The 14554-nt window shown below is 41.5% G+C and overlaps 1 protein-coding gene across 2 annotated transcripts; it reads left to right on the forward strand.

Annotated features, from left to right (window-relative positions):
- The first annotated feature begins 9387 nt into the window (after positions 1-9387).
- On the forward strand, positions 9388-14312 carry LOC107800491 (uncharacterized). Of its 2 annotated transcripts, none has more exons than XM_075243031.1 (9): positions 9388-9646; positions 10061-10714; positions 10826-10923; positions 11411-11764; positions 11905-12198; positions 12291-12536; positions 12627-12848; positions 13042-13612; positions 13909-14312. In XM_075243031.1, the coding sequence occupies exons 1-9, from the start codon at positions 9523-9525 to the stop codon at positions 14124-14126; spliced, it is 2781 nt and encodes a 926-aa protein (XP_075099132.1). In that variant the 5' UTR covers positions 9388-9522; the 3' UTR covers positions 14127-14312. The 2 variants fall into 2 exon arrangements, with proteins under 2 accessions (XP_075099132.1, XP_075099133.1); XM_075243032.1 differs by having other exon boundaries at positions 13886-14045.
- Positions 14313-14554: the final 242 nt, after the last annotated feature.

Raw genomic sequence — 14554 nt, forward strand, 5'->3', positions numbered from 1 at the left:
GGCTCGCCCACCTTCCCTGCTTTTTTCGCAGGGGCGATTCGGGAGGCCCAAGCTTTGGGGGCCCTCGAATTAGATAGGCCTCATGATGGAGAGGATCCTTTTCGTAACTTGTTCATCGGCATCGAAGATACTACCGGTACAAGTGACATATCGGATCTTTTTCACGGAGTGCAGCAGGCTTTGAATCAGGTATACCTTAAATCATATGGAGTTACCTTTAAGTTTGCTTTTCTTTTCTGACTGTGTTTCTTCTTTCTTTGCAGGCCGCGGTGGTTCATCGAGAATCATGTTCTCGGTCCCGAATAGAACTGCATAGATACGAGGCCAAGCTCCAACGGGTTACGGAGGAGAAGAACTCCTTAAAGCTCCTTTTGGGCCAAAAGGGAGAGGAAATAAAAGACCTCCGAGCTGAGTTGGCCAGGGCTCACCAAGATCAGATCGATTTATCCAAGCAGGTAATAATGCTTTAAAAAGGCTATGGGCTTGATACCGGAACGACAGTTAATCTTTCGGTCTCACAACTGCAGCAGAAAATCGAGACGATCAAAAAACTCCGTGAAGAAGTCGATGTGATAAGAGCGGAGTCTTTGAAGTGGAAAGAAGGAATGGACCGCCTTGCTGCAGAGAAAGAAACTGCTCGAGCCCAATTGTCATCGATCGAAAACCAACTTCAAAAAATAAAGGAGAAAAGCTCAGTCCAAGCAAGAAGGATAGAGGAGCTCGAGGCTCGGTTGGCCTCTGTACTTGCCAAGGCTGAATCCGACGCTGAGAAGGCAAAGGCCGATGCAGATGCACTTGTGGCCGTCTATCATGCCGATGCTGAAGCCTGCCCAGGTCCAAACAAGAGAGGCAGCCAAGACCGCCGATACTCGAGCATATTGGGTCGCTAAACTTGCTAAGTTCCGATCTCGGAGGGAGACCCTCGAGGAGATCCATGCTCGAGGTTTCGACCTCGCTGAAGAGATAAAAATGGCCAAAGAACTCGAAGCCGATGTTGAATCCTTGGTTTTCGATGATGATGATGATGACAATGATGATGATGACGGGAGTAAGAGCGGTTCCGAGAATGGAGGGGAGCCCAATAGAGAAGAGACCGCTTCTGGGGATGACCAGGAAGCTTAGTCCTTCATTTTTACGTTGTAATCAATCATGTAAACAATTTTGTATATAAAAATATCCTTTTTTTACCGACTTACTCCTGTTTTGTTTCCTATCTTGTGAAGACTTTATCCATACCTTATGAATATTTTCACAAGGATTTAAGCAACTTGAAACTTGAAATAAGGTATCTCGTATGCTCAGTGGTCGAGTTGAGTGATTTTCTGAACATAGGCTTACTTAAACTTGGAGCGATGTAGCCCTTAGGCTTATTAGCTGAGTCAGTGATTCGAACTCGAAGAAATGTAGCCCTTGGGCGTAATCGTTGAGTGAGTATTTGTTCGAAATCGAAATAAAAGTAGCCCGTAGGCGTAATGGTCGAGTGAGTGCTTGCTCGAACTCGAAATAAGAGTAGCCCGTAGGCTTAGTAGTCTAGTGAATGATTCGATCTCGAAATAATGTAGCCCGTAGGCGTAATGGTCGAGTAAGTGCTTGCTCGAACTCAAAATAAGAGTAGCTCGTAGGCTTAGTAGTCTAGTGAATGATTCGAACTCAAAATAATGTAGCCTGTAGGCATAATGGTCGAGTAAGTGCTCGCTCGAACTCGAAATAAAAGTAGCTCGTAGGCTTAGTGGTCGAGTGAATGATTCGAACTCGAAATAATGTAGCCCGTAGGCGTAATAGTCGAGTAAGTGCTCACTCGAACTCGAAAGTAATGTAGCCCGTAGGTGTAATGGTCGAGTGAGTGCTTGCTCGAACTCAAAATAAAAGTAGCCCATAGGCTTAGTAGTCGAGTGAATGATTCGAACTTGAAATAATGTAGGCTTGCTCGAACTAGAATTAAAAGTAGCCCGTAGGCTTAGTAGTCGAGTGAATGATTCGAACTCAAAATAATGTAGCCCGTAGGCGTAATGGCCGAGTGAGTGCTCGCTCGAACTCGAAATAAAAGTAACCCGTAGGCTTAGTAGTCGAGTGAATGATTCGAACTCAAAATAATGTAGCTCGTAGGCGTAATGGTCAAGTGAGCGCTTGCTCGAACTCGAAATAAAAGTAGCCCATAGGCTTAATAGTTGAGTGAATGATTCGAACTCGAAATAATGTAGCACGTAGGAGTAATGGTCGAGTGAGTGCTCGTTCGAACTAGAAATAAAAGTAGCTCGTAGGCTTAGTAGTCGAGTGAATGATTCGAACTCGAAATAATGTAGCCCGTAGGTGTAGTGGTCCAGTGAGTGCTTGCTTAAACTCGAAATAAAAGTAGCCCGTAGGCTTAATAGTTGAGTGAATGATTCGAACTCGAAATAATGTAGCCCGTAGACGTAATGGTCGAGTGAGTGCTCGCTTGAACTCGAAATAAAAGTAGCCCGTAGGCTTAGTAGTCGAGTGAATGATTCGAACTCAAAATAATATAGCCCGTAAGCGTAATGGTCGAGCGAGTGCTTACTCGGACTCGGAGATTTATCTTAATTCTGTTTGCATAATAAATCTCAGAATAGAGGAATTTTCCTTGGATATAGGATATTAGTAAAGAGGAGAACTTTCTTTGCAAATCATTATACATGCGTTCATGTTTTGCGTTAGGGCTCAGGCCAACTACACGAGCATGGTTCGTTTTGACCATATGGCTCTTACAACCTTTCCTATCGGAAGCCCATTGTTGCGAAATAACTTTCTTGCATTAGAACTTGATATATTTGAGGGCTAATGCCCCCCCCCCCCAGTATTGGAGGTCGATTGTAAAGAGGTTTCGGATACTGTTGTAAGTGCATCACGATTATTGGTTGCCTCATTAAAAACCTTGCCGAAAAACCCATTTGGGATAAAACCGGTCTAAGGGAAAAAGAGTGCAACGCGTGCTTTCAGACCTAAGGCTTCGTATTGAAGGATCCATCTTAGCTCCTGATCGGACTTCTACAGGGGTTAGTTTTGAAATGTAAATAAATATGGGAGGGTCGTACCTTAGCAGTAGCATCGTTTTAGATATGACACATTCCAATTGCCTGATAGTTGTTTGCCGTTTATAATGCCGAGCTTGTATGATCCCTTTCTGACGTTCTCGAGAACCCGATATGGTCCTTCCTAGTTCGGTCCTAGTTTTCCTTCGTTCGAATTTCAGGTATTGAGGGTGACTTTCCTTAGTACTAAGTCCTCGGGCTTAAAATGGCGGAGCTTGGTTCTTCTATTATAGTATCTTTCGATTCGTTGCTTTTGGGAGGCCAATTGGACGAGAGCAACTTCTCCTTTTTCATCCGATAATTCGAGGCTAGTGTTCATAGCCTCGTTTTTTGATTCTTCTGTTGTGTATCGAAATCTGGAACTGTGTTCGCCGACTTTGACTGGTATCAAGGCTTCAGACCCATATACTAAAGAGAACGGGGTTTCTCCCGTACTAGATTTTAACGTTGTTCGATATGCCCAAAGGACTTTGGGTAGGATTTCTCTCCATTTTTCTTTAGTATCGTTCAACCTCTTCTTTAGGTTTTGAATGATAGCTTTGTTCGTTGATTCGGCCTGTCCGTTCCCACTTGGGTGATACGGTGTTGATAATATCCTTCTTATTTTGTGATCTTCGAAAAATTTCGTCACTTTGCTTCTAACAAATTGTTTCTTATTGTCACACACTATTTCGGCTGGTAAAGTCTATAACTTATCTCTCTCTTACTTTCTCGAACGACTGTGCTTCAACCCATTTAGAGAAATATTTAGTCATAAATAAAATCAATTTAGCTTTACCTGGGGTCGATGGCAGAGGGCCGACGATATCTATTCCCCATTTCATGAATGGCCATGGGGATATGACTGAGTGAAGTTGCTCTCCGGGTTGATGGATCATTGGTGCAAACCTTTGACATTTGTCATATTTTCGAACAAATTCCTTCATATTTTTGCCCAAATCTATCCAATAATACCTTGCCCTAATTATTTTTCGGACTAATGGATCGGCACCAGAGTGATTCCCACAAGTGCCCTCGTGCACCTCACGTAGGATGTAATCGGTATCTCCTGGACCCAAGCATACTGCCAATGGTCCATCGAATGTCCTTCAGTATAGCGTTCCATCTGAAGCCAACGTGAATCGAGCAGCTTTAGTCCGTAGGGCCCTTGAATCTTTAGGGTCCGATGGGAGCTTTCCTTTCTTTAAGTATTCAATATACTTATTTCTCCAATCCCAGGTTAAGCTCGTAGAATTTATCTCAGCATGACCTTCTTCGATCACGAATCTCGAGAGTTGAACGACAGTTCCCGAGCTCAAGTCACCTTCCTCTATCGATGATCCCAAATTCGCAAGTACATCAGCCTCACTGTTTTGCTCCCGTGGAACATGCTGTAGAGTCCATTATTTGAAGTGGTGCAAAGTGACATGTAGTTTGTCCAAATACCTTTGCATTCTATCTTCTCGAACTTCGAAGGTTTTGTTTACTTGACTTACCTCCAGCAAAGAGTCACATTTGGCTTCAATGACTTCTGCTCCTAAGTTTTTAGCTAGCTCGAGACCTGCAATCATGGCCTCATACTTGGCCTCGTTGTTAGTCAACCTGGTACCCGTGGGTGGCTTTAAAACTTTGCCTGGCCCGGACCCCTTCACGTTCGAAGCCCCGTCCGTAAAAAGGGTCCATACCCCGATGACGTACCCGATTTCAACAGGAGTTCTTTTTCAACTTCGGGTACGAGGGTTGGCGTGAAATCGGCCACGAAGTCTGCTAAAATTTGAGACTTGATAGTCGTACGAGGTTGATATTCGATATCGTACCCACTGAGTTCGACGGCCCATTTGGCCAATCGGCCTGATAGTTCGGGCTTGTGCAAAATATTACAAAACGGGTAAGTGATTAATATGCATATGGGGTGACATTGAAAGTATGGTCTTAACTTTCTAGAGGCGTTTATCAGTGCAAGTGCCAATTTTTCTAGGTAGGTATATCTAGTTTATGCTTCTCCTATGATCCGACTTATATAATAAACGGGAAATTATGTACCTTGCTATTCTCGAACTAGGACACCGCTTACTGCGATTTCCGATATTGTCAAGTATAGGCAAAGTTTCTCGTCTGTTTTTGGAGTGTGAAGTAGTGGTGGGCTCGATAGATATCGTTTTAGTTCCTCTAATGCCTGTTGGCATTCCGGGGTCCAAGCGAAATCGTTATTCTTTTTGAGTAGAGTGAAAAATTTGTGACTTCGATCTGATGATCTCGAAATAAATCTGCCTAAGGCTGCAATCTGTCCCGTTAGCCTTTGTACAACTTTCACCCGGCCCACGATGGTGTTGTCTTCGATGGCCTTGATTTTATAGGGGTTAATCTCGATTCCCCGATTTGACACCATGAAGCCGAGGAACTTGCCCGAACCGACCCCGAAAACACATTTTTCGGGGGTTGAGCTTCATGTTGTATTTCCTCAAAATCTCGAACGTTTCCTGCAAATGGGTCAAATGGTCCTCTGCACGCATGGATTTAACTAGCATGTCATCAATATAAACTTCCATTGATTTTCCCATTTGTTCTTCGAACATTTTATTTACTAGGCGTTGGTAAGTAGCCCCTGCATTTTTTAGCCCGAAGGGCATCACATTATAACAATACGTTCCATATTTGGTGACAAATGAAGTCTTTTCCTGGTCCTCCGGGTTCATCTGGATTTGATTATACCCGGAATAGGCATCGAGAAAAGTGAGGATCTCGTGGCCGGCCGTGGCATCGATCATGCGATCGATGTTGGGCAGCGAAAAAGAATCTTTGGGGCATGCTTTGTTCGAATCCTTATAGTCCACACACATTCTAAGTTTGTTCCCTTTTTAGGCACTACAACTACATTGGCTAACCATTCGGGGTATTTCACATCCCGAATGGACCCTATCTTGAGAAGTTTGGTTACTTCGTCCTTTATGAATGCGTGTTTTACCTCGGACTGGGGTCTTCTTTTTTGCTTCACCGGTCTGAACCTAGGGTCCAAGCTTAGCCGATGCGTCGTTATGTCCGATGGGATCCCTGTTATATCTAAATGGGACCAGGCAAAGCAATCAATGTTATTGATAAGAAACTGAATAAGTTTCTTCCTGAGTTCGAGGCTCAACCTCGTTCCCAGGTATACCTTCAGTTCGAGCCAGTGTTCGATTAGTGTGACTTGCTCCAGTTCCTCAATCGTTGATTCGGTGGCTTCAGAGTCATTGGGAATCACGAAGGGTCGAGGGATCCTCTGATCATCATCTTCTTCGATCTTCTGGTTATCTGGTTGGGTCAAAGCCGATGTCTGTGATTGCTATTTGGTATCTCGTTCCCCTTCTGAGCCCGATCCCTTTACTGGCGAAGGCGAGGATATCGGTTTCACTTCCTCGACGGCGAACATTTCTCTTGCGGTTGGTTGTTCTCCGTACACTGTTTTGACTCCTCTCGATGTTGGGAATTTGAGGACCTGGTGTAGGGTCGAAGGTACAGCTCTCATGTTGTGGATCCATGGCCTTCCGAAAAGGGCGTTGTATCTCATGTCGCCTTCGATCACATGGAACTTCGTTTCCTGGATGGTTCCGACCACGTTTATTGGTAGAATTATCTCGCCTTTGGTGGTTTCACATGCCATATTGAATCCATTTAGAACCAGGGTTGCGGGTATAATCTGGTCTTGCAGGCTGAGCTGTTCTACAACTTTCAATCTGATGATGTTGGCCGAGCTACCTGGATCAATCAACACACGCTTAACTTTAGTTTTATTCATGAGTACAGATATTACCAGTACATCGTTATGAGGTTGTATGACTCCTTCTGCATCTTCATCATTAAAGGACAAAGTTCCTATGGGTGTGTAATCTTGAGTTCGAGATTGTTTTTCTCTCACAATCGATGTCTTAGTGCGTTTAAACACCGGTCCCCGAGGGGTATCGGCGCCGTCGATGATCATGTGAATGACGTGCTGCGGTTCTTCTTGTTCGTTTTGCTTGCCGAAATCCCTGTTTTTAAAATGGTTCTTTGCCCTATCGCTCAAAAAATTCTCGAAGGTGCCCTTTGTTGAATAACCGGGCTACTTCCTCTCTTAGTTGCCTACAATCTTCCGTTATGTGGCCATGGGTGCCATGGTATTCGCACATTTGATTGGGATTCCTCTGGGCAAGATCGGTCTGCATGGGTCGAGGCCATTTAGTGTCTTTGATGCGTCCGATAGCCGAAACGATAGCGGATGCATCAATGCTGAAGTTATATTCCGATAACCGAGGTGCTTCCTTAGATCCGGCAGGCCTATCGAACCTACTTCTGTTCATCAGGCCCCGGGACCCTTGACCTCGATCACTTCTTTTGTTATTTTGCCTGAGGTTATGTCTCGATTCACTGACTCTGTGGCTTCCGTTGTACGGTTGGTATCGATCCCCGATCGGACCTCGTTCTCGATTAGTATCCCTTCGAACAATGGGTTCAGACCCCAATTGATCATCTTCGACCATAATTTTTTATTGGTACCGATTGTGCACTTCGGCTCATGTGATGGCCAGGTATTCGATCAGTTATGCTTTAATCGCCGTGAAGTCGTCGAACTTCATTCGTTCAAACCTTGAGTGAAAGCCTGAACAACCCAATCGTCTGTGACTGGTGGCAAGTCCATTCGTTCCATTTGAAAACGAGATACAAACTCCCTCAGCATCTCGTTATCCTTTTGTCTTACCTTGAAGAGGTCCGATTTCCTTGTTGCGACTTTTATGGCGCCGCATGTGCTTTCACAAAAGAATCTGCTAACATGGCGAACGAGTCGATGTAATTTGGTGGTAGGTTGTGATACCAAATCATTGCCCCCTTCTAGAGGGTCTCTCCGAATATTTTTATCAACACAGATTTGATTTCACCGTCTTCTAAATCATTGCCCTTGATGGCACATGTGTAAGAAGTGACGTGCTCGTTGGGATCGGTCGTTTCGTTATATTTGGAAATTTCGGGCATACGGAATTTTTTGGGGATTGGTTTCGGGGCTGCACTCGAGGGAAAGGTTTTTGCACGCATTTTTTCGAATCCAACCCTTTTATCATTGGTGGAGCTCCCGGGATCTGATCGACCCTAGAGTTATAAGTTTCTATTTTTTATCGTTGGCTTCAACTTGCTTTATGAGTTCCTCGAGCAATTTAGTAATTTCGGGTGTAGTCCCCGATTCTTGCTCATTTGACTTCACTATGGCTGGCTCCGTTCTGTGGGTAATTTCTCAAGATGGATTGGGCTCCGGCCTGCTTTGTAGCTGGATTTGACTCTGCAACTGAGCTATTGCTGCCTGTTGGGCTTGCAACATTTCGAAAATCATACGCAAGCTAACGCCGTTTTCCTCGACATTATGGGTATCTCGAGCTGCAGACCGAGTGCCACAATGGATGCTATTCTCGGGTTCAGCATGTAGGTTCGCTTCAATGGCTACATGCAAATTGATATCTATTGGCACTCCGATTCGAGCTCCAACGTCGTTTATAAGTGGTCTTTCAGTACTGGGTGTCAAGTTGTTGTTTTCGTCTTGAAGACCGGCCCCGTTGTCGATTGGTGAAACCATTTGATTGATGGTTAGTCGTAGTTAATCCGAAATTCAAGATATTTTCGGAAACAAGCGCAAAACACAATGGCGTGTTTTTTCAGATTCGTATCAAATAACCACTGTTATCCTTAGCCCCACGGTGGGCGCCAAACTGTTTACCCGAAAAACGGATAGAGTTAAATTTATACGTAGTTCTAAGAATATGTGGTGCAACTTAATACAAATCGTGGAGATAAATAGAAATACCCAATATGGATCGCAAAGAATGCTAAATAGATAAGGTTGCAACGAAAATGAAATTTAGGACCAAATAAGTGAAATCAATTTAAGAAGCTTGAAAGAACAACTCTTCACTACGGGGAATATGGTATTTTGTTTATAATGTAAGCATAAAACCTCCCCTTAAAGAAATGTTGAGATCTCCAAACACTCTCAATTAAGTGCATGTTGAGATCTCCAAACACTCTCAACTTTTCTCTTTCCTCATTCAGGCTATCGCAAAAAGTAAAACTTAAAAGAGAAATGCTTTTTTTCTTTTCTAAATTATATTATCTTTGCATTATGATTGCTAGAATGAGATTAAAAAATAAAATAAACGGCACATGTATTCTTTTTACTCATACTTGGTGTTTACGTAAAAACATCTAAATTTATCATGTCTAAGTGATTTAAAGTTGTGAATATATATCATGTTCAAGTTGAGAAAAATTTGTATAAAAATACATAATATCAACTCTGCGTATACCGGGAAAAAAGAGAGGAAAAAAGATATCCAGAGCACAGCTAAGCGCGGGAAAAGCATCTGCTAACAAATGCGCGCACGCTTAAATTAAAGGAAATGCGGAGCACTGAGTCAGTGAAAAAAAAGAAAAAAAGAACCCTAATCCCTTGAACCTCAAATTGGGGAAGAAAAGGCGAATCTTTTGATCAGAGATGGAAGAGAGAAGAGAATTTCCGGCATTTCCCTACGAACCCTACTCTATTCAGCTAGATTTCATGAACTCCCTTTACCATTCCCTCACTAAAGGCGGTGTTGCCATGCTAGAAAGCCCCACTGGTACATATCTTTCACTATTTTTTCCATATATATTCACAGCTATACTGTATATCTGTTCATAGTTGTATTACTGCAATTGTACCCACTAACAAAAAGTAGTAGTAGTAGATGCAATTATATTTTTCATCATTGATTAAGTAAATAAAAGTGCTCTAACAAGTTAAGCTTTTAAATGAGCACACGATTTAACATGATATTAGAGCAGAAAGAGATCTTGAGTTCGAGTCTCACTGCCATCCATTGTCAATAATTTCCACTTTCTTATCTCATTAAAAATATAAGCTCGCAACTCTAATAGGTTGAGCCTTTAGATTAGATGTTCACACACTTCAACACCTATGTCTCTAGCAATTTAAATTCTTTTCTTTTCTTTTCTCATGATTACTTAGTTGGGGTTCTGGAAAATTTATTCAGGGACTGGTAAAACGCTCAGTATAATTTGTAGTGCCCTTCAATGGCTTCTTGATAGAAAGCAACAGCAGAAAACACAATGGGAGTCTCCTTCAAATTTAAGCGGGAAACAAGAAGATTATTTGGGGGCTGAAGATGAACCAGATTGGATGAGGAACTTTGTCATTAATAAAGATACCAAATCGCCCGAGAAGAAGACAAAGAAAAAGAAGCAATTGGGATTCGACAAAAGATTTGATAGGAAGGGGAAAAGAGAAGTTGTCAGAGATTTAATTACTAACGGGGGAGGGAAGGAGGAAGATACTGAGATCGAAAAGGTAAACAATTTAATGGCAAAACATGAGGTTGAGGGAATGGATGAAGAGGAGTTTTTGGTTGAAGAGGAGTTTTTGGTTGAAGAGTATGAGAGTGACGATGAAAATGGAGGACAATCTAAAAGGAAGGGTGGTGGGGTTTTGGTTAATTCCTCGAGTGAGGAAGAAAAGGACGAAGATAGCATGGAAGATGAGGAGGAAGAGGCTAGACCTAAGATTTACTTTTGCAGCCGGACACATTCACAACTTTCACAATTTGTAAAGGAGTTAAGGAAGACTAAATTTGCAGCTGAAGTGAAGGTTGTATGCTTAGGGTCTAGGAAGAATTTCTGCATTAATCAAGGTACTCAAGATAGTTTGCCTTTCGACCTTGTTGTTCTTTTGTAAGTAAAAAGTTGCAATCTTGTTGAAGTTTTGTGAAAAATATTTCATGGATCTATTGTTTTCATTTCAGAGGTGTTGAAGCTAGGCAGCTCCACTCAGATAAATGAGAGATGTTTGGAGCTTCAGAAAAGTAGGAAGATAGAAAATTCTAAAATATCTAAAACCAAGGTACTAGCTGGACCCTCAACCTGTTTCCATTGACACGAGAGTGTCCTTGTTAATGTATAGATGCCTTACCTGATAAAGTGTATAAATGTGTTGATAGGAAGCTGTTCTATGTTAAGTAAGCTGTCTTATGTCATCTCTGACGTAAGCTGATTTAAATCTTTATTCTGGTAGTACTAGAGAGTATATTTCTTCTCAACATACTTTTCCCAGTTTAAATTGGTTATAACATGAAGTTAAAAACCTTTTAATTTTTTTTTTGAAATTATGCTACAGTTGGACGTTCCCTGACGATTACAATGCCAATGCTTCTCAGAAACATGTTCCAGTTGAATCAGTGTTACAATATCTTTGACATAATATTTATACGATCACTTGACTTATTACTTAGGAGTCATGGACTATGTATTTGCTTAGGTTCAGCTTATGATAAGTACTATTATGCTCCAAATTGGAACTTCTTAACTTCATTTGCAAAGTTTATATGCAGGACATAGGAGCTGGTGGCAGAGCGAGGAGGTCCAAGAGTTCCTCAGGTTGCCCAATGCATAGAAATCACAAAAGAGGAAAAGAATTCCAAAGTGAGGTTTCTCAACAAGGGCCTATGGATATTGAGGATCTTGTTCAGATTGGACGTGACTTGAAAACTTGCCCTTACTATGGCTCAAGAAGCCTGGTACACACAGCAGATCTTGTGGTTCTTCCTTATCAATCTCTTCTTTCAAAATCATCACGTGAATCTCTTGGTTTAAGTTTAAAAGATAGTGTTGTTATCATAGATGAAGCTCATAATTTAGCTGATTCCCTCGTCAGCATGTACGACTCAAAAATTACATTTGTACAGGTAAGAAATATTTTTAAACATTACCATCAGACACTCTGAACCATCCCATTTGCCTAGCACTTAATACTCTTTTCTCTGTGTTTTACATCCAAGTATTTCACTTGAAGAAGCATCCAATTAACTGATCTGCTGTTTTCCAGTTGGAACTTGTGCATTCTCACTTGGAGAGTTACTTCGTACGGTTTCGCAATCTGTTAGGGCCAGGCAACCGAAGGTATATCCAAATAATCATGGTCCTTACTCGGGCTTTTCTACAAGCTTTGGGTAATGAGAATTGTCAAAGCAACTTTGACCCCGTTTATAATGCTGAGGGAAGTAAAAGTGGCTTTGATTCATCCATGGCCATAAACGAGTTCCTATTTGCCCACAATATTGACAACATAAACCTGTTTAAGCTCTTGCGATATATAGAAGAAAGCAATATAATTCACAAGGTAGATCATTTTTTACTCTTTACTGGTTATTCATCTATCTCTCTCTATCCCTCTTTAATATCATTTAGTTTTGAAGATCTGTGGGATCTCAGGTATGTGGATATGGACATAAATTAGCTCTCTCAGAAGAAGTTTCAGCATTGAAAATGGACGACCAAAGCAGTCATGATGAAAGTGCATTATCTGGTTTCCGAGCATTAGTTAACGTATTACTGTCACTAACAAATAGAGATGGAGATGGAAGAATAATAATATCAAAGACAAGGCCAAAATGCTCCAGGCAACAAGGAGGGTATTTGAAATATGTCATGCTCACGGGAGAAAGGATATTTTCTGAGGTTTGCTAGAAACTTCATATTTTTGCATATCTAAATCTTCTCAAAAAGGTGCTTATGGAAAACCATTTGATTGTGCACTACTACTTGCAGATCTTGAATCAAGCTCATGCCGTCATATTGGCTGGTGGGACTTTGCAACCCATAGAGGAAACAAAAGAACGCCTGTTTCCTTGGTCGCCGCCGGATCAGTTGCATTTCTTTTCCTGTGGTCATATCATCCCATCTGAAAATATTCTACCAATTGTTGTTTCTCAGGGGCCTTCTCGCCACTCCTTTGATTTTAGTTACAGTGCCAGAAGCTCTTCAGTCACGGTATGCATTATCATCCTTCACATATGCTTGATTTAAGTCAAGAATTCTGCAACTGAATTCTCCTATTGCCTATGAATGGGCTACATGGATATTGGAATTTAAACAGCAGTTATTGCTTTGAGATTCAGTTATGAACATTACCGTGAAATAAAGTACTCAGTCTGAACATACTCATGAAACTGTATTATTGCAGATACAAGAATTAGGGCTTTTGGTCTCTAATTTGGTAAATCTTGTTCCTGAAGGCATGGTTATTTTCTTCTCATCATTTGACTATGAAGGCCAGGTATATGATACATGGAAGGAGTCGGGCATCATTGGAAGAATTATGAAACGGAAGCGCATATTTAGAGAGCCTAGAAAAAGTACAGATGTGGAAACTGTTTTGAAGGAATACAAGGAAACAATTGATGCACTGTCCCATAACAGTTCTAAGCAGGACACTGTATCACGCAACGGTGCAATTCTCCTTGCTATTGTGGGTGGGAAAGTATCAGAAGGTATCAACTTTAGCGATGGGATGGGTCGATGCATAGTCATGGTTGGATTGCCCTATCCTAGTCCAGCCGACATCGAGTTGATGGAGAGGATCAAGCATATTGAAGGATTTGATACTGCTAGTGGTAAGAACACCAAATTCCAGGCTCCAAGGAGCTGGTATAGTGGAGATGCTCAAGCTGGACTTGACATCCTAAAAAGCTGCAAGCATAGAGGGAAGCAGTATTATGAGAATCTTTGCATGAAAGCTGTAAATCAATCAATTGGTGAGTTCTATGTCCAACAACTTGTCTTTGGATTTAACATTTGTGCATGAAATAGAACCAAAAATAAAAGGCTCTCTCACAACTATTCACCCCCCCCCCCCCCTTTAATTATGCTCTCACAGATTTTCCTTTACTCTAGAGACCCTCCAAATAATTGCAATATTGATATCTTGATCCTTAAGTATAATTTAATGTCTGATATTATGTACTGAATTACCAGTTTTAATGGTCTTTATCATTATCATATGTTTTTTTTGGATCTTGATATTGCAGTGCTTTTTAATCGTCTGCTGTAGGTAGAGCAATTCGGCATATTAATGACTATGCTGCTATCCTGTTAGTTGATACACGCTATACATTTGATTCTTCTGAAAGAAGCTCCTCCCACTCAACCAACAAGCTCCCGCAGTGGATTAAAAGCCGTCTTGTTTCTGCAACGAAGAATTACGGAGAACTCCACAAACTGCTGCATCAATTCTTCAAGTTCCACAAAGGCAAAGAGGACAAAGAGTAAGAGGTCGTGGACAAATTTGCGGACCTCAGGAAGTAATGTATTGAGGCACAAGTTCTTGTTATTAGGTTATCAGTTTATAAAGGGATGGACCTTTTTGTATCAACTATATTGATGCAATAATTGTTGGATGTACAGCAATGATAAATTAAAAATATTGAATTAATCTGCCAAATCATTTTCATTTTATCTCATGATTGTTGTATATGTATTACTGAATTCCCTATGGCCTCGATGCACGGAGTTAAATTGTCACAAATTTGGATTCAACTTTGTTACCTGCAGTATGAAACAAGCTATTCCCGCTGTAGTTGTGAGTTGTGACTCAGACATGTGCTGAAGTTTTTTCTCAAAAATTTTGAGAGAAGGGCAGGTTTGACAAATTTATTGTTGTGATCACTGCTGGACAATAAAGTAGCATGTCAAATTGT

Source organism: Nicotiana tabacum, chromosome 22 (assembly GCF_000715075.1).
Source record: "Nicotiana tabacum cultivar K326 chromosome 22, ASM71507v2, whole genome shotgun sequence".
Lineage (NCBI taxonomy): Eukaryota > Viridiplantae > Streptophyta > Magnoliopsida > Solanales > Solanaceae > Nicotiana > Nicotiana tabacum.

Bases quoted from the DNA above. Each gene is read 5' to 3' on its own strand.
- LOC107800491 (XM_075243031.1), top strand. From the start codon at position 9,523: ATGGAAGAGAGAAGAGAATTTCCGGCATTTCCCTACGAACCCTACTCT. The intron at 12,199-12,290 runs GTAGATCATTTT...GTGGGATCTCAG, and splicing joins AAAGCAATATAATTCACAAG to GTATGTGGATATGGACATAA. The intron at 12,537-12,626 runs GTTTGCTAGAAA...TACTACTTGCAG, and splicing joins GAGAAAGGATATTTTCTGAG to ATCTTGAATCAAGCTCATGC.